The sequence below is a fragment of the Paramisgurnus dabryanus genome, chromosome 9, assembly GCF_030506205.2.
Source record: "Paramisgurnus dabryanus chromosome 9, PD_genome_1.1, whole genome shotgun sequence".
Lineage (NCBI taxonomy): Eukaryota > Metazoa > Chordata > Actinopteri > Cypriniformes > Cobitidae > Paramisgurnus > Paramisgurnus dabryanus.
Window position 1 is genome coordinate 40,008,929 of NC_133345.1, and position 20,457 is coordinate 40,029,385.

Here is a 20,457-nt window from a genome sequence, read left to right on the forward strand (position 1 = left end):
AATTTTGAATGCAGGTTTGAAATAAATAAATAAATTAAAAGTACTCAAAGCATATTAGATAAGCATTTCTGCAATTACTTTTAAAAAATGTAGCAAATTCAGATATTGTCATTTTAACCAGCAGCAGTTTATAACATCTAAGCAAGCTGAGCAGTAACAGTATATATATTTTACTATCTCATGCAATGGCATTTATGCATAATGTAAGTGTTCATATAGGCATACTTTTTGGTGCTTCTTAAAAGCTCATACGTTTAAGCCTTTAAAAGTGTCAGACAAATAAAACAAACTCCTTTTTGTATTTTTATTACAAACTTTCCAAAAAAATACACTATTTTAAAATAAAATGACGGACAATACAGTTTAAACGCACTGAAAAAACAACGTCTCCCAATGCATGCTGGCATGTTTGCAAATCTTCTTCCACAAAAGGATTAAGCAAAACATAAAAACCAATGTATAATTTACAAATGCATTAGACATCCTTTAACATCAGATCTCTGCTTTATCTTCCTCATTCTGTCCATCTGTGGCCACAGTGTGGAGCGGTGCAGACATAGTAAAGCCTCATGGCATCCTACAATACAGAATTAGAACAAAGGAATCGTCAAGATACAGCTCATAATGCGCAACATTTGATATAATATTTATATGTCATTGCTGTACAAAAGATCAGTCAAATTTTAAATTGGCAATTGTAATGACTCACTTCATTGTGTTAAACTTTAGTCAAATACACAGTAGGAGCAGCAAAGATTAATTTCACTCATTGATTTCAATATTTAACTCAGTTAATATTCTTTATATTATTTAAGACGGTTTTATGACTTTTTTGTTTCTTAAACACATTAAATTATGTTAGATTAAGATTAATGCACAAAAAACCTCAAGAACATGTTCATGTGAATGTCAGCATATCCTAATTGATAAAGCATCCCGACTAGAAGCTACTGGAGGAAAGAACTGTTCCTGTACTAGACAATCCTTACAGACATGTGGGAGTGTTGTTGTGGTACTGTAGTTAGTAGTAAACAGTGATAATGCTTATTATTATTATTATTACCTCAGCTTTCATGCTGTGAGACTGGAAGAACACTGCCTCCTTGTGGCCACACCTAAAACAACAGATTGTGTTAGAGAACAATTCAAAACAACTGAATATGCTTTTTGGGATTGTAGTGCATAAATCAAAGTATAAATGCAACTATAAACACTACTACTGAAAATAAACAATAGTTTTGTGCACAGCCAACAACAATAGACATTTCAGTAGTGACACGTTAGTGTTGATGTGAAGAAAATAAATCCAAATGTGTTTGACATGGATAAAAGATATCCAACACTCACTTGGGGCACGGATGGTCCTCTGTCCTAGGCAAAGTTGGATCTTGGGCAATGTCTGCAATAATCTGAGTGAGTTCACTAGAAGAGATAAAACATGGAGGTGGTTAGGTGCCTACTAGTACTACATGTTCAGTCTACAGGCCTGCACTTTACTTGACAAACATAACGACAATGGTTGCCTACAGGACTGTGTTTGTGCTGCTCAAGATACTGAGTATATTAACTAATCTCCAACAATGTTTACAAAATGTTGGCGCTATATAGTCCAGGGTCACCTGTAGTATTTATCCCACCTATTCATCCATCGTTTGCATGAATCGTTTGCTGTCAGGTGTACACAAAATTCTTTAAAAACATAAACGAATTTTTTTTTCGTTTTTCGTTATTCACTGAATTGACCCGAGTGTGTCAATTAAAACTCATTATTATTAAACATTGCTATTGACATATTTATCATCTATCAACACTGGCACTCCAGTTTCTCTGCCTGCCCACCTGAGACTGATCATGGTATGTCATGTGCTGCTAATAGCTATATGCTAAACATAACCACATAGGGATTGTCAGGGACTGACAAACACACTGAAAATACTCACTCAACCTCGTGGGTGATTTTGTTCACGTAAATGCAGCTGTTGTCTGCTTCCTGCTGATAGTCACAGTTTCTGCACTGAAAACATACATGTACACACATGAACAAACACAAGATATATATACATTTGAATTTTGAGGTTCACGTGTCTTTTAAATTGATTTTTCTGTTGTTTTACTTATAAAATAGTTACTTAGTTTACTCAAAACAACCTTCTGTACACAACCGTAAAGCTAATTTTGAGCTTAGTAAAAGTTTGCTCATGGATTTGTTTCTTAACTTTAGGGGTGGATTCCCAGACAAGGTTTAGAATAATCCAGGACTAGGCCTTAGTTATATTTGGACATTTACATTGTTTTTACAAACATACCTTACAACTAAACATTACAGGTGTGCATCCACATTCTTTTTAAATTAAACATGCATATTATTCCAGGACTGTCCGGGAAAACACCCTACATTGTCTTATATGAAAATATGGCTCATGCATTGTTATTTTCTTTCTTTATTCTCCATGTCATTCCGGCATCTATGGCTATATTCATGGCGAGAACTAGTTAATCCATACACAGGTTGGGTATTGGCAAGGGCCTCACATGGGTCATGATACAATGTATCACAATATGATACAATACATTGCATGTTGCGATACATTGCAATACTTTTTCTTTTTTTTATCAAAGATGTAAAATATATATATATATATATATATATATATATATATATATATATATATATATATATATATATATTAGAGATCGACCGTCCGATACTGACTTTTTTAAAACCAATAGCATATATTTGGATGCTTGTGTACCCAATAACTAATATGCTGAACTGATTTTTACTTCAGTTTTTGACACAATTACAACAACACTACTGATCTGAACAAACCCTAATAATAATAACAACAACAACAACAACAACAACAATTCCTCTCTCTTTGCATACAATTTAGTAAATGGGGTCTGAAAGAGTAAAGAATAATATTAATTTAATGAATAATATTACTGGAATAAATACATTGTCAGGAAAGTAACAAACAAAACAGCTTATATGTCATTGAATTTCTTAACTGGTATTTTGTGTCACAATAATTCATATTTTGTTGTTATAGTTTATGTTGACAAGGCGCTGTTTACCTATGCATTTACTCGCAAATCTCAAAACGTCCACAAGATGGCGGCGTTTAGCGTTCAATCCGATATTACAAAACAGATATCCGATAATGGGAAAATGGTTAAGTATCGGTGAAATATCGGGAAACAGATACATCGGTCGATCTCTAATATCTATACAATTATAACGACACAAGTCTTCGTAAACGGGGTACCCTTTAATATTGACACAGATATATGCCAAACGACTTACAGCGTAGAGTAGAATGCGGTTTTCTTTATCCTCTTTAGGATACAACATGTTATTACTGTAAAAAAAAAAACACATAACACAACATAAGACTTTATACAGCCACAAACACACTTCGCTATCAGTTCTAACAGACGATTATTTTAAATTAAGCATAGCTAACTTAATGTACAACTTTTGTGAAAATAAAATGCAGAAATGCCGTACATTTTTTTTATAGTTTCTCATTTTATCTCTATGTCTTTACGAATGTGTATGAACTGTAAAATTTATTTTGCAACAATGTAAAATTGTGTAAAGTGCTATAGAACCAAGCTTGAATGAATAAGTGGTACACGAGTCTGATAAACACACAATCGTTTAACTAACAAAAAACAAAAACTCACCACTCCTGACAGAATCTAATGCCCACAAACCCAGGCTCATACGTGCCACCTTCTAATTCCATCTCAGATTTGATTTAGATAGCTCTTTTAAAGTATTTAATGCTGAGAAAAGAGGCAAATCCTTAACGCACTGGCGAAACTGACTAACAGTGCACTGTGCGCACGCGTGAACTCCGGTCAGTGTTGGCCAAATAAACCACAGCGCCTCCTCGTGGTATGGAGGATCAAACCTGCAAAAATGCATCAGCGCTGCCATATTAGATGTGGCAAGACTAGCATGCAAATAAATGCAAGTAAATGGGGAGCAACATTTTTTAGATATACGGCAGAATAATTTTTTACATTTCTCAACCGATTTTAATGCTTTGTGATGCACTTAAATGTTTAGCCTACAGTTGCTTAGAGTTTCGTTTGGTAAGATTTAGAAAAGTAGCTTGTCATAGGATTACGGGGGCATACCTAATGTAATATAATGTAATGTACACGCAATGAACTAAAGTCTTCACATTGTAAAAATAGTCTTAATTAAATCAAAATTAAATGCAGGTTATAAAAGTTATAGATTTCCTTAATGAGGAACTCCATTGAAGTAACAAATATGCAAAAATCAATCAGATAATCAAACTTTTAAACCAATTTTGTTTTTTTATATGTGGCTTCTGAGAAACCTATCACTCAAGGGCAGGGTTCTTTAATCAAGAACTGAAGGACTATCTTGTAAAGGTTTTTTTTGCAAAGGTATTGCATATTCCTAAACTGGTTAATTATTTGGTTATTTGTGCATTTATATTGTACAAATGTATTTTATTTATTATTATTTATAATAACCTATATTAATTATTAAGATATTATGTACAACATGGACACAATACAATTCCCAACAAAAAAAAAATTCTTCAAAGTATTTCCTAATCAGGAAACATGTTTTTAATAAAGTTTGAAAGAGCTGCAAGAAGCTTGGTGGTGCATTTAGACTTCAAAATTAAGAAAAGCTGTGTTTATTTGTTTATATTATTGGATAAAGCGTAAAAGGGGTCTTTTTGGCAAGGGAACCAGAAATGTTTGTTTCCATTCTTAAAATTATAATATTGGGCTGTCCCACCTATTGCAGAAAAGTCATAAAAAAAAAACATAAACTATACTGAATAGTAAGGTTGCTGCAGACATTAGAAAAGAAAGGGAAAGTTGTTGTTTTAGAGATTATACAGTACGCTTTTTTGCCATACCTCGCCATACCATAATTTGTCAAATCAACAATTACCATTGCGACTTTAGCTTAAAAAAATAAGTAAAAAAAATCAACAAGTTATGTCAACTATTCACAGGTCAAAACTTATATTAGTAGGTTGAATTGACTTGCAAAACCAAGTTGTTTTAACTTCATGCTGCATTTTTTTGGTTGCATAACAACCCAACATTGGGTAATTTTTAACCCAGAATGTGTTCCAGTATTTATCCACACTCTTAGAACGAATGTGGTAAAAACAACAGAATCCACCCATCTCTTATTGAAACAACACATTTTGTGTTTTATTTAACACAAAATATACACAAAATGACACTTGTGTTAAAAGCTTGACGCACAAAGATGTGTAAATCCTTTCTAAGAGTGCACACTCTGAGAATGGATGTGTTCATTTTTAACTCATTGTTTTTTGTTATTCTATTTAACACATTTGTAATCTCGTGTTGATTTTGTGTTAAAAAAATAAAAGGGACAACACAAGATGTGTTAAAACAACACAAATTGTGTTGTTCCAAAAATAGCAGAGAGATGTGTCTAGTTAAGAACAACTAGACACAACATGTGTTGTTTTAACATAACTCATTCTTTTTAAGAGTGCATTATGGGTTAAAAATAACACAGCCATTTTTAGAGTGTAGATATTAAAAAACAAACATCAAAAGATTATCAAACAATCACAGATTTTCATTCATTTTCCATGTAAGACACAATCATTTGAAAGTGTCTGCAATAATAGTGAATGCACACAAGATGGCGACAAAACCAAATTAACCAAAAAAACAAACAAAAGAAATCATTCATATAATTTCTCTCCGAGGCTTGACATAATGATCGCCGAACTATTTACACATTTGTAAACTTTCATGATAGGTAGTTGAAAGTTTAGAGTTAAACTATACCAGAGACGTTACCATTTAATTTTAAAGTAACAGCAATACTATTATTACAATCAATGATTATTATTATTATTATTATTATTAAATAGACTTTGATTTAATATAGATTTAGATTATATAATTACACTTTACAATTAACCAAAATCCACCAATTTCTGTGTTATTATTGAAAAAACACATTTGAACAAAACTTATATTAGTGTTATATTAGTGTTATATTTTAACACAAAATGACACATAATGTGTTAAAATTAAACATAACGTGTTAAAATCGTAACGCACAAAGATGTGTATATCTTTTTAAGAGTGAAGATTAATAAATGCTGTAGAAGTATTGTTCATTATTAGTTCATGTTAACTAATGCAATAACTAATGTTAACAAATATAACCTTAATGTAAAGTGCTACCAATAAATCTATAAAAATCATTTGTAAATTCTAAACATTTTAAGCATTAAACTCTTATGGAATAACAAGCACAATTTTCACAACAACAACAATAATAATAATAATAATATGTTTAATTTTTATGAACTTTCACAATAAATTGTCAAGAGACAAAAAGCGACGAAGAACAAACATCTTCATGCAAACACCAGTTCTCATTGAAGAAACAGAACATGTGATCCAGGATCCTTCAGTGATGAACCAATGAGAAATGAATGTTTTATCATCTGGAACTCTGTGGTTAGCTTTCATTTGATCTTCACTCTCTGATCATCAAACATAATTCAGTCCATAATAAAGAAGATTCTGAAGTTAACAAATTGAGAACATGGTGAAAAAGATTTCACAAATGCTAACATATAACATTTGTTTATAGTCCATCAGAGCAGCCGTCCATGTCAAGACCCCGGGAGAGATCCAGCGCTATTTTATTTTTCCCTTAAAGAAATTATAAAACAGGAAAATAATGAGTATTATGATAGCAGACAGAAATTCAGTTCTTACAGCTTTTACAAAAATTAAATACAGTGACAGCCATATTGATGAAGCCACAATTAAAGCCTACAGAAAGCCACAATAACAAAAATGTGCGTATAAAATTTTAACACAAGTGGCTTTAAATTAAAGAAAGATTACATTGGCACTTTTCTAATGAGACTAAAAGCATTTGTTCATTTTCTGGTTGTAAAACATGAGTGGACAATGACCACAGTTAATGGGATTTACTCTACTACACCTGTATGAACTTGAGGATACGTTCACCAAAAGTCACCCTGGGGCCAGCTGGTTAAATATAAAAAAAGTTCTAGAATAATTTATCTAATGCATTGACCTTCAGGCATTTAATTAAGTGGATTAGGTGTCCAAATACCTCTTTGGGCCATTTTATACAACATTTTGCATTAACGTGCTTCATTATAAAAAACGTGTACTGTACCTTCTTCTGTCGTTTCTTTTTTCTAGATTTAAGCTCCTTTGAACTTTTCAAAATCGCACTGAAAGTTTCCGTGGACATGCGCGTTGAAACTTGGATTTTTATTGGCGAGAGCTTACCTGTTAAAAAAGCAAAAAACTGATTTACAATCTCACTGCACAAAACATTGTCATTTCCTATACATGTTTTGAAGGATTGCGTTTTGTCCATCACATTTTTGACATTTCATCATTTTATTTGAAAAAAAAGTGTTTTGGTGGTACAGGATCAGCCAATGGAGTGATGTTTGTAAGAGTGCCATGATGACTAGAAATTGGCATGTCCACTATACTGTAGTCTGCTTACTGAGCACCCAAACGTTGTTGCTGATAGTGTTGAATAAACTAACAATCAAGATTATCACCACATAATGTAAACGAGAACCATGTACTAGTTATTCATTAAAGAGTGTTACTTTGTAGAAAAGAGGAAGTAAAACATGAAGTATAGCCGCGTGCAGAGTCATGGCCAGGGCTCTTTAACTGTAATTTATTTCTATAAATATCCTAATGAAAATTCAAGGGGGAGAAGAGAGTTATTAGTTTATAGCACTTTTATTGTAAGAAACACTCCAATGGGAAAACTGATTTGATGATGTTCAGGATTAGATTAAGAGTGTTGCTGTTCAAAATCTGTATGAACCAAACACTGAACGACTGCATGTATACAAATTTAATGATGCATCGCTTTACCACTTTAAACAAGATTAAATTATTGTAAGATTAATTTCAAGATTCAGTTTTCTTCATTGGCCTAACCCTTATTGAATAAGACATCCTGCACATTGTGCTGCTATATATATTTTTAATGCTAGACATTTTCTGCAGCCTAGTTATTTGCATGAATACATTTAATCAGATAAGACACACACTGAACTATGTCTAACTTACTGCTGCAAGCTCATGTTTAATAAACTACTGTAACCGAATTATGGCCAGGTAAAGAATAAAAACAATCACCCTGGACCAAATTTGGACTGCGTATCCCTAATTATGGATTACTATGTGTTACTTTACAGTTAAAAATCTTTGCGTTTGCATCCCCCCTCCAAACATACACACACAGGTTTCCAAGTTTTATAGGGACATTCCATAGACATAATGGGCCCTATCTTGAACCCAGCGCAATTGACTTTGTCAGTGACGCATGTATCATTCATATTTTGCACCGGCGGACAGCGGGTTTTTCCCTCCACAGACGCACGTCAGCAAACTAGGGAATGAACTTGCGCTCCCTGGGCGGTTCAGCCCAAAAAAGGAGGCGTGTTCCGGCGCAAACCATCCCTGATGCTATTTTGCAGTTTCAAAAAACAATTGTGCCACTGACCAGAAAAAAAAAGTTTAGGGCCCTATTTTAACGATCTAAGCGCATTGTCTAAAGCGCACAGCGCAACGTCTAAATGGGCGTGTCCGAATGCACATTTGCTAATTTAACGACGGGAAAAATGGTTTGTGCGCCGAGCGCATGGTCGAAAAGGGTAGGTCCTATTATAGTGGGAGTATTTTGGGCGTAATGTGCAGTAAACCAATGAGAGACTCAGCTCTCATCCCCTTTAAAAGCAAGTTGCGCTGGCGCTATGTCTAATCCCTATTTAGATGACGGACTTTGTAAACTGAAAAACTAAGCGGAGGAAGAAGATCCCCAGTTTAAGATTAATGTTAAATAATTGTGTTGTTTTTCACTTGTATTGAAATTGTTTTTATTAAAACCTTTAAAACCCGTTTTCTTTTAGTCATGGAAGTAAAAAGCAGGCAATTGCTTTAAATGTATGACTATCCAATATCATCAAAAAATAATTTACAAGTAGGCTATGTAAGATAAGGTTTGTACTCTAAAAATACTTTATTTGTAACAAACAGGAGATAAAGAATTTACAAACGGCTCTCCCTCCCCTCACGTTTCAGCACTCTGGACAGCATTTTTTTAGCAAAGAGTTTTTTTAAGCATTACTTAAAAATGTTTCTCATCTTACCATATCCGCAGGTACAGAGTCATCCATAAATCCGTGAGGAGCATTAAAAAAAACATTTAAAAACAGATGCATTTGTTTAAAGCAAAACATTTATTTACTTACCAGGCTGCAGGTGAAGCAGCTCTTTGTGCCTTCTAACGTCTCATAATTAGTCCTCATTTATGTCCAAGAGACTCAATAATAATCTTTTACATTCAATCCTTTAATCTTTCACAATTAAAAGCGTTTTTGTGCTGCTGCGCATTCATGTAATTTGTGATAAGCAAACCCGCGTTGTCCCCCGTTTATAGGCGCATTTTACTAATGCGCTCTTTAAATAACATAAAACACATTGCGCCATTGACTTTAGACTTTAGACCAGGTTTTTGTTGGTCAATGGCGTAGTCTATTTTAGTTTCCTCAAAATAGCAACGCGCCAACAATGCGCCTGAACACACCTCGTTTTCAGACCAGAACGCCCATGGGCGCAAAAGGGGGCGCAAATGCATTTGCTATTTAAACAACGCGGCGCTAAACGTGAAAATTACAATTGCGCAGGGTGGAAACTAGCAAATGACACTTGCGTCGCGCATTGCGCTGCATTGCGCCGGGTGTAAGATAGAGCCCTTAAAGTCAGTGGCGCGTTGCGCGTTGTTCATTATGCTTTTTTAAGGGCGCATGCTTGACCATAATGTATAGCGTGCACATAGCGTGTATAGCGTTGCTTTTCTAATCTACACAGATGCAACAGTTATTTTTGCAAATCATAAATTGTTACAATAAAAAATATTAATACACGAGATAAGGGAAATCATTGTGGTGAGCATTGTGGTGATAGTTTTTATTTATTGTGTGGCTGCGTTAAAAAATTCTTATGCAAATAACGATTAAAATATTTTCATAAGTTTGTTGTGTGGCTGTATTACGTTTATTTTATGTAAATAATAATTAAAATGTTTTCATAAGAAACCTTAATGTATATGAACTTGATTTGTAAGTGTACTTTGGGGTTGGACCTTGCTTGCGTTTCTTGGGTCCGATTTCAAAGCCCCCAAACCCTTTCAGCGGTGAGGGTGGACGCAGCGATGTCCTCTGCTGGCGTCTGTGTAGAGGCAGATCCTGTAGAGGCTTTGACTGCTCTTACAAGAACGTGGGTCTCCTCTGCTGTGAACCGCTCCTGGCGTGCGCCTGGTAAATCCGTCATAATAATAGCAACCCGCCATGGAACTTGCGCCCTTGCGTTTAAAGGAAATGTTGGATAGCGTTCTGATTGGTTTATTTGACGTTACGCCCAAACCACACCTATGAATAATGAACCTACTTCAGACCAACCCCTTATTGAATTGTGACTGGCCCAAGAGTTATTTCTCCTGCCGGGAAAATAGCAACAGCGCCCAAGATCCGCCCACAAAGTCACTTGCGCATTGGGCTTCGCACTTGCGTTTCAGATCGTTAAAATAGGGCCCAATTTCCATATACTGTTCAAACTATTGTATTCCCTAATCCAACTCTTATACCTAACGGAAAACTTTCTGCTATTTAGATCAGAACATCATGCAATGGATTAAAAGCTTGTTTCCTCATGGGGACCAAAAAATGTCCCCACAAGGCCAAAAATTGACTTGTATTATTATTTTTGCGAGGACATTTGGTTCCCAAATCAATAGGGATTACCAGGTACACACACGCACGCACTGGTTTCCATGTTTTTTGGGGACATTCCATAGACGTAATGCATTTTATTCTTTACAAACTGTATATTCTATTCCCCTTACCTGCCCCATTCCCTAACCCCAACCATCACAGGAAACTGTCTGATACCTTAGATTTTCAAGAAACATCATTCTGTTTGATTTATTAGCTTGTTTCCTCATGGGGACATCAAAATGTCCCCACAAGGTCACAAAAATACTGGTATTCCTATCTTTGTGGGGACAATTGGTCCCCCCAACGTGATAATTACCCGGCCGCACGCACGCACGCACGCACGCACGCACGCACACACACACACACACACATACACACACAGTCTATTATAGCCATATTTCAATCAAATTTATAAAGTCCACACCTGCTTTTCTGTCTTTCAGGGCCTCTAAAAGCTTTTTCCCACCATCCTCTCCGACATGATTCTCACCAAGGTCCAGTTCGGTCAGATCACTGGAGAACTTAACCAGACTGAGAGACATTTACAGATACACATATAATGCTGGCTACACACCAATGGATTTTTAACATCTTATAAGATTTTCCAAATGTGATAGACCACAAACATGAGGATAAAAATCAAGACTTCAGAATAAGGATGGCGGACGATATGCAGGTAAAAATGTCCATCCTTCCATCATCTCGCTTTCTGATTGGATATTGTTTCGTTTCACATGATATTCTCAAGAGCGTGCACACGTTTGTCCTCGGGGTTCCCCCCAACATGTTTAATATTAAACCATCATGATAATCGGGACATTGTTGGAAGGAGGGAAATCGGCCAAAAATCAGCCCGATTATCTTTTGGTGTGTACCCAGCATAATGAGACTGTGAACATGAGCCTTTACATTCATTCAAAAAGCATAAAGCACTTTCCATGAATACACATTTAAACCATTAGAGAAACAAATCCCATGTTTTTTGAGTCACTTTTTTGATTTTGTGCCAATTTGGTAATTCATAGAAAGGGCTGTTAAAAGAAAAATTTTAAACCATTGTTGGTTTAACCACAAATGCACTTTCAATTGTCAAGGTAAAAGTTATGATGAAAGCAGCTCTGTGAAGTCTATACTCACATGCAGATGAGCTCCATTAATCTCTTTAGCTGAGTTGGCACTTGGTTGTCGATAGAGTTATCAAACATATGCAGCTTCTTTAGCCAGGGCCCTTCCTTCACCTTGGGACGACTTTTAGTTTTTCCTCTTTTCTTTTTTGTCTTCTTTCCTAATCACAAGATGACATCTGTAGCTGAGACAAATCTGGCATCCATCAAAATCACATGACCACACACTTTGCACCCCCTTATCATGAGAAAAAAATCATTTTGAAGACAACACAATAAAAACACAGCACAGTGGTAAAAGAGGTAAATATATACTGTACTTACACCACAAAACTTAAGTAAAGAATTCGGATACACAAAAATAAACAAAGACCATAGATCAGTTAAACCCTTTCGGGCATAAACACCACTACAAATTCCGTTTTGGCCTAATCATCTATTAATGTGTTTATAATGTTTCATTTAGTTAAGTAACTCAAGAGTCATTCATGTCAAGAGTCATTCACATCAAAAAATATACAAATCCTTAAAGTCCCAAAAAGTTGGCGTGTTCCTTTAAAACATGTCACATTTTTCAGTCAATAGTTTTGTTGTTTGTGCCATTAAATTTTGTGCCATATACTGATCACTGTAGGCTCCATTTTGAGCTGGAAAAGGTGAATTTGCTTTAACTCCAATAATGTCAACATGTCAACTGTGTGTAGTTCACATGAATCTGTGTGTTTTGGTGTCTCGGAGGTTTAGAAAATCTGTATTACCTTTGTGTGCTGATTTCCTTTGGATGGAAGACTTCTTATTGCTTAGTTGATTGATCAATTCAGCTTCATCTAAAAGAAGGAAACGTGTCAATGACAGTGTTGGCTGCGTATAGTGTGAATTAGGTGTGTTTCCATCCAGTTCTTCGAGTGGATGTGGTGGTATTAGTAACCTATACAGTAAACAGTCGGGCCAAGAACAGAAGTAAGGGGAATTTTTATTTATTTAATTTGGACTTTTTGTGGTGCAGCCATCGAATATTTTGTCAGGGCAAGTGAAAACTTTGACCACTTGCCTGACCAGGCCAGCAGGAAAATACTTTGCATTGAGCCCCAAGATAAAATTTTAGAATAATGTCTGAATATTCCACTCATGAAAATTTACTGAAAATAATAAATAAGGAATTAAGGAGGTCGCACACCAAGGAGTAGCGCAGCATTACGTTGCATCTAGGACAACTCGCAGGTATGGCACAGCGGATGTGCACATTCAATAGGGCGAGCTTGGACAAACAGAGTCTAATTCCAGATATTATATATGCGTTGCAGCCTATATTAATTGTAGAATTTAGGACAAATATGATGTTACTTAATGTTATGAGTGGTGCTCTGTGGTGCAGCAGGGATTTAAGCAGCGTCCAGACGCAGCCGGTGTGTGTACATTCATAGAAAATAATGTGTTTTTATTTAGGGTGCGATGTGGCGTTGTGCTTCTTATCCGGTGTGCAAACTCCTTCACAGTGCAACCATTGGGGTCCATTATCATGATCTTGCCTAGAGCCCCACAACCCCATGAGCCAAGCAAAAGTACTTGTAATAGGTTGCCTTATTGTTTTTAAGTCTACTCAAAATGTTATTACAGTGTACAGTGAATTATTTGAAAAAAAAAAAACAGACATGCACCCACCTGTGATGGATGTGGTCTTGTTTGGGGTCTCTGCTATTTTCTGACAGTATTCAGCTACAGGTCTTAGCAGTTCAGTGGCACCCATACACTGCAACTCATTGCCATTAATGTAGAGCTCCCTAAAGAGATTTAAAAATAATAATAATAATTTGTTACATTTATATAGCGCTTTTCCAGTGCTCAAAGCGCTTTACATATGAATGGGGGAATCTCCTCAACCACCACCAATGTGCAGCATCCACCTGGCAATTTTTATTAACAACTTATTGCACATATGTGGCAATATTTATTTACATATCAAATTTTTTTATATTAATTAAAATTTGTCATTATCCAAAAATTTTCAGGCAAATGAATTTATATTTATATATCATGTGGCACAAATGTGCATAGGAAAATGCTGCAATTTATTACTATGTATCATTATAGTGGTGCATATAAATGATAAATGATGAAATGATAAGGTTTTCCTACATTCGTTTATTTAAAATAACAGTGTGAAAATGTGCCTCGATTACTTAATTTTATTTTGTATTTTATTTTATATTAAATTTTTTCTTTTGTACATTCTTGTCTTTTATTTCACTTTTTAGCTACAGTACAGTGTCTGTTTTGTGAAGGGAATAATGTTTTCCCAATGTGATCGTTTCACCAGAAGCTAATGGATACCATGGATTAATTGGAAACATAAGCACAGATGATCATACAGTAACAGTTTATACCTTATTGAACTTTTGGTGAGAAGTGAAGCCAGCAAAGTTCCACTCCACAAACCCAAACCACAATAACACAAACTCAGAGAATGTACTTGACAAGACCCAATACCTCTGCTGAGCAGACCTTTCAACCCTTCCTCGCTCATGCTACGAAAAAGATAGACAGACAAAATTAGGAAGCCATAAATAAACCATTGAAATTCTTTAAAGATTACATTGAATGTACAGACTGAAAGTGAAAAGAAAGTGAGGAAATGGCTAAAAAGAGCAAGTCAATTCAAGAAGCTTTATTGTGATAACATAATAATACAATTAAAAAATACCTTTACAAAATCTAAAGAAAATGTAAGTGCTTGCCCATGTGAAAGCCACCAATACTGTGCTAATGTTTTTGAGTGGCTTGTGGTTACCATGTGGTTTCTTACTACCCAAAGTCAAAAGATCCTGGTTTGTACTTAAATTTTAATTCTTCTTAACCTCAGCTCAGTTTTTGACACAGTGGACCATAATATCTTGATCAACCACATAAAGACTTTTGTTGGGTATCAGAGATGTAGCTCTGGATTGGTAAATTTCTTATTTGTCAAACATCTTGTGTGGCTCTACTTTGTGGGGTCCCTCAGGGATGGGTTTTGGGTCCCCTTTTGTTTGCTATCTACATGTTACCCCTGGGTCAAATTATGCATAATTATGGTGTGCAAAAGTCTTTTTGCTGACCCCCCACTTCTTCATTAGTCCCGACAGACGTATACAGTATTGTTTTTACCACTGTCAACGGTGTGCAGCATTATTTACCAGCACGTTTTCAACACTCCTACACACACTTGATCAGTAAATAATTTACCATGTGTAGTCCAGGCAGAGTGTGGTGATGTAACTGCTGTTCAAAGCCTTTCCTAATCTTTCCAGACACCAATCATCGAGTTTACAATCGAGGATCTCCAACGATCTGATGGGATACACTGTCCTTCCCCCTCTTTCCAACATAAGACACTGTCAAAACAAGTGAAAGCGATTTGATTGCCAATGTATGATAACACAAACTTGGAATGATTTTTGCATTTAACCCATTCAGTGAGTAGTAAACACATAAACTACAAGTCATAAATACACACAAAAGCTATCACTGCAGCACCCGGGGAGCAACTAGGGGAAAGGGGTCATGCTCAAAACGTCTTTCAGGTTACAAGCCGACTCTCTAACCATAAGCCCATGACTGCCCCTTAAAAAACAGCACGGATACTGTGGAAAAGATTAAAGTAAGAATATGACCAAAGAGGTAAAATCATTAAAAAGGCCACACATTTGCATTGAAGAAGGGAAAATGTTGATCTCTAGAGACCTAAATATCCCTGTTATGAACTGCCCAGCAGTCAATTGTGTTTCTCAGTCTTCTTGGGCCCTAGGTATGCTGGGATAGCCTCCAACACTTCCTATGACCCTACAAAGAATAAGCTGTAGAGAAAATATAGATGGAGAAAGAGGGAAGAACACCTTGAAGAGCTTCTGACAGCTTGCATGTAACAGAAACAACTGACCATGTGTTATTTCTTACATCTTTTAGGAAAAATATCAGCTCTGTACAAATATACATTTCAGCTTATATGAACCTCCTTTTATATGTTCCACATGCTAGTCATGACCTAGAAGGATCATCTAACAGTAAAAATGAGAACTTTTTATTAAATGCGCAACCATTTATTATCATAACACAGTATATGGATGTGTCATGTTAATATTCTTCACTGCATCATTAAAAATGTGACACTGGCAAATGAAGTCCACTCAGGTGGACACCACCCGCGATCACATGACTCTTCTTAGCAGTGCAATGAAGGACGACAGCTCCACTTAGTGGAATAATGTTGAAGTTTTATGTCTTGTTACTGAAATAAAGCTCTATAATCTCATATAATAATTTTGTCTGTGTCCATTGCATATCGCAACATTTTACTTCTTCTGTGGTTTAAGCTGTTTGTCAGTATGTCTACCTTGAATTGTTTTGCCAAGTGTTTAGTGTAAATGCAGATATTGGTTAATAGTGGCTTTTGAAAGATGACGTAAGCGGGTCATCAAAAAAAAATCAGATACAGGCAACAAATCGGAATTTGGCATCAAGATTTGCAGTGTAAATCCAGCCTTAGTTACAGTGGGTTGTTTACATATAGTTACTCTGATGTACACACCAGTTAACTTGCATATGAACTTGCAATTTTAAGTGCCAAACTTCTGTACAACATTGTCTTTGATAGATATTTATTTCCATTGTAATGTCATTTCCAGGGAAAATGTTCTTAAAAACAAAAAGACTGTTATTGCCTAACAAGACCTGTATTAAAAAGAGAGCAGATGCATGTAAATCTTAAGTCAAAATGTTTTGCACTAAAATGCCAAGATATTGCAACAGATATTCCCCATTACTGTTTGCAGATGTAATCAAAGGGAGTCATGTCCAAAAGTTTATTTTATAGTCATGCGTTGGTTCTATGCCGTAGGTTATGCATAGGATCTGCGTGGCTTTGAGCCCACCTCGCCAAAATTTTAATGTGGACCGCAAGCATTGTGATTGGTCTGCTATAACCCCTATCAGGTAAAAAAATCAGCGTCGCATTTCTTCATAAGCATTTCCACTTGCGACAGTAGAAACAAAGATGGGCCAAGTTGAGGAGTGATTTAACTCAAACTGCAACAAAAGTCAATGTTTATTTACATCTATTACTGCAACAAGCTGCTGCTTCTTCTTCATTTGGGCGTTTCCTGGTCAAGATGCTTCTTCTTTGGCTATTGCACTGCTACTGTGGGTTAAACACATGGATATTGCCTACAAGTGTAATTGCATGTCGACACAGACAATGATGCAGAATCATTTATGAAATCCGACACGAAGCCTACAGCGTTAAGGCTACATTTTATTAATGGTTAGAGAGTCGGCTTGTAAACTGCAGGTCACTGGTTTGATTCTCATGGCCGGTAGGAAGTGACTGAGGTGCCTATGAGCGGGACACGTTTCTCCCAGTTTCTTTCTGGATGCTTCCTACTACACTAGATGTGCTGCTCACTGGGATGGCGTAAATGCAGAGGTCACATTATGAGTATCAGTTATCATACTTGACAATCACGTCACTTTCACATGAAACACATTTTGTGTTTGCGTAAGGTGTTGCCAAAACACCAATTAAAGTTTATTCTTATATATACACACTACTCGTTGTCTCCTCATCTCTCCTCAATCACATGCCATTATTATTATTTTTTTATTATATCATATTATATTAAAGGACTATGCAGGGTATTCATTGAAAATAAAGTATGTACAAAAATCCCTCTATCTCATCATTTATGATTTACTAGAATTGTGGTGTAGTGGTGTGTGTGTACAGAAACTTGCCATACAGCATTTTCTTATTTCTCACAATTGCCTGCAAATATCACACTACTATGTTTACAACAACTGTTAACAGTCACAGTTCTGTAGCATGCTTTGCGAAACCACTAAAGGCAGGTTACATTTTCTTTGTTTTATACATGTAAACAATTATGAAATTTATAGATTCCTAAAAAGGAATTCAATGCTAAATGGTTGTCTTAAATGAATAAGAATCTTATAAAAAGATCAGGAAATGTAGTAAAAGGGTATCAGTCCTCACCAGCTCAACTATGTCTTTTTGTTTGAGAGAAAGACTCCAGATGTTTAATTCTTCAACGTGTATGTAACGTTCATCTCGTAAAGCCATTAACAGAGGCTGGAGGCTTGGCAAAATTGCATCTGATGGCTTGTATTCTGGAAATGACAGTGTGATCTACAGAGTAAGAAAAGACAAAGGACTTTGAGAAAGACAGTTGTACCAACATTTGCTTTATGTAACTGGGTTAATGAGAATGATTACACACAAAATACAGGGTAAGAAATTACATTTATTTTGAAATTAAATGACAGTTAAGCAGAAACCGCATCCCCACATATATATATCATCATCATTCCTGCAATTAGGAACAAATATGAGCTAGTACATTTTTAATCACTGTAGTAGCTTTTTTACTATAATACAGGAACAACCTTACTTTTCCTTAATGACCTTTAAGAATAATAATAAAAAAGTACAGTGAAACAAATATGCTTAATGCTCATGAAAACTATGCACACATTCTTTGTGGTCATTAAAGCCTTATATAGGGAATGTGGAGTTGACGTCACGCCGTGTGGCATTATGAGTAATCCGCCATATTTGCAGGATCGCCTCCTATCCCGCTGTATTGGAGTTAGTGTGTTGGAGGTTGTTTTTGTATTTTCTGTCGAGATTTTAATAAACTTCGATATGTTTGGTCAGTACTGCTCGATCAAAAACTGCCACAGCAGGTCACACGATTGTTCAGGGAGGAAACTGAACAACGGAATACGTTTTTTCAGCTTTTATTTGGGGGAAGCCGGTGGAGGAGCTGACGAAAAGACGCCGGATCGCGTGGTTTGCCTGCCGCAATCAGGAGAAAAAACTTACTTTTCAAAAAAATCCCTGCATCAGCTATAGAGTGTGTTTGCTGCATTTTCAGTCATTCAGTAATTTGTGATTAATAAAAGCAGAACCACTTAAATTGTCTTGTTTTTATGCTAACACTGTCAAACTAACTTGTAAATGTAAATTATGTAACGTTATTCATTCATTTCTGATCAACATAACCACAAGAGTTATAAAAATAAATCTTTAGACAATTTTGACGATTATAACAAATATTTTTTATTAAATGCAACTGCTCAAACCCACTGCTTGTGACTCTTTGAAATAACATAACGTTAGCTGAATAGCATTTTGTTTGTTTTAATAACTTGGCCAAGAACAGAAGAGCCATCTTATGAACATGTGTTGATTCATTGCACAGAATAAAACGGATATTTTTTTTATAGATTCATTAAGATACGTATACATTGTAAGTAAATGGCATATATCTTTTAGCTGGTTTGCCAACAGTCATTAAACTCCGAAAGAAGAATGTCATCTTACTATGAGCTTGTAGGGATTTATAGCTCTTAAACTCCTGCAAAGTGTATGCACTCAATCCAAAAACAAGGTAATAATAACAGATAAGTGAGCGGAGGTATTGCGTCTGGATCCGTAATCCAGTCATGGGCTGCTAAATCACATGGATCTGTTGTTTATTTGTCCAAATAAAGTTTTTTGGCAGTAGCACTTAGTTTCTCCCGATAGGGTCCCTTCTCTTTTTCTTTCAAACTCCTAAATTTCTTCGGTTCTTCTTCAAGTTTACCTAGTTTTAGCTTAACACACCCACAATTAAATGGCATAGCGGTCGGCGGTGCCTCTAAACATGGCGCCCACGTCCCATAATGCAACACTGCGGTGACGTACATTAACAATCCCTATTGTCGTACTATTTTTTTTACCCCTGTACATGAATCAACCACAATTCACCTTTTTTAGATGTTGTTGCTGGTCAATTTTGAGGAGGATGTCGTGTTTGAGCAGAATACAGGGACTGCTGTCAGTCTGCACGCAGTAATGCTCATATCTCCTCAAGAGCGCGCGCAGCTGTACAACTGCTGCATCATCATCTTCATCATTGACGCCGCGCGAAGTTGCCTGTGCTTTACGCATTATACGCCCGCGAAAATCAAAAGTTTTTCAGTAACTCATTAGAGGCTGATGTATTATTTATTAAGAAATGTAAGTATTTCACCGTTTTTATCGTCTGTTCAACATCGCTCCGTAGCGCACCAGTACTGAAGCTTTATGTGTTGCTGTAGCAACAACAACGCAACCCAACACGTGATACTTCCGCGGGCCAATCAGGACACTGAACCTGTGTGCTGCTGGCTTTCACATTAAATTGTCACAAAGTTTAGTAACAACATAACCATTAAAATCATGTTATATATTAAATCAACGAATTAATAATAGTTATGTCGCAACATTTGTTGAAGACAATAAATTGCACAACTTAATTTAGCAAAACCAAACTTAGTCTGTAGTTTTTTAATTGCGTAATTCGGTAATTAGGAAACAAAATATTCACTCACGCCGTATTTAAGCAAACTTTTCTATTAAAAGCAAACTTTTCTCTATTGTACAAATACTGATATAATATACGTCCTTC

The 20,457-nt window shown here is 35.8% G+C and overlaps 2 protein-coding genes across 2 annotated transcripts; both read right to left on the minus strand.

The window, feature by feature from the left end:
• Positions 1-290: 290 nt before the first annotated feature.
• Positions 291-3,862, minus strand: polr2i (RNA polymerase II subunit I). The gene is made up of 6 exons (XM_065265069.1): positions 3,691-3,862; positions 3,308-3,362; positions 1,941-2,014; positions 1,348-1,422; positions 1,064-1,115; positions 291-577 (listed from the first exon to the last, which is right to left on the minus strand). The coding sequence occupies exons 1-6, from the start codon at positions 3,750-3,752 to the stop codon at positions 515-517; spliced, it is 381 nt and encodes a 126-aa protein (XP_065121141.1). The 5' UTR covers positions 3,753-3,862; the 3' UTR covers positions 291-514.
• Positions 3,863-6,334: 2,472 nt separating this feature from the next.
• LOC135746428 (uncharacterized) lies at positions 6,335-20,088 on the minus strand. Its single transcript, XM_065265089.2, has 10 exons — positions 19,776-20,088; positions 18,000-18,152; positions 15,197-15,345; positions 14,359-14,499; positions 13,637-13,755; positions 12,733-12,801; positions 11,988-12,135; positions 11,275-11,381; positions 7,217-7,332; positions 6,335-6,717 (listed from the first exon to the last, which is right to left on the minus strand). The coding sequence occupies exons 1-10, from the start codon at positions 19,956-19,958 to the stop codon at positions 6,703-6,705; spliced, it is 1,200 nt and encodes a 399-aa protein (XP_065121161.1). The 5' UTR covers positions 19,959-20,088; the 3' UTR covers positions 6,335-6,702.
• Positions 20,089-20,457: the final 369 nt, after the last annotated feature.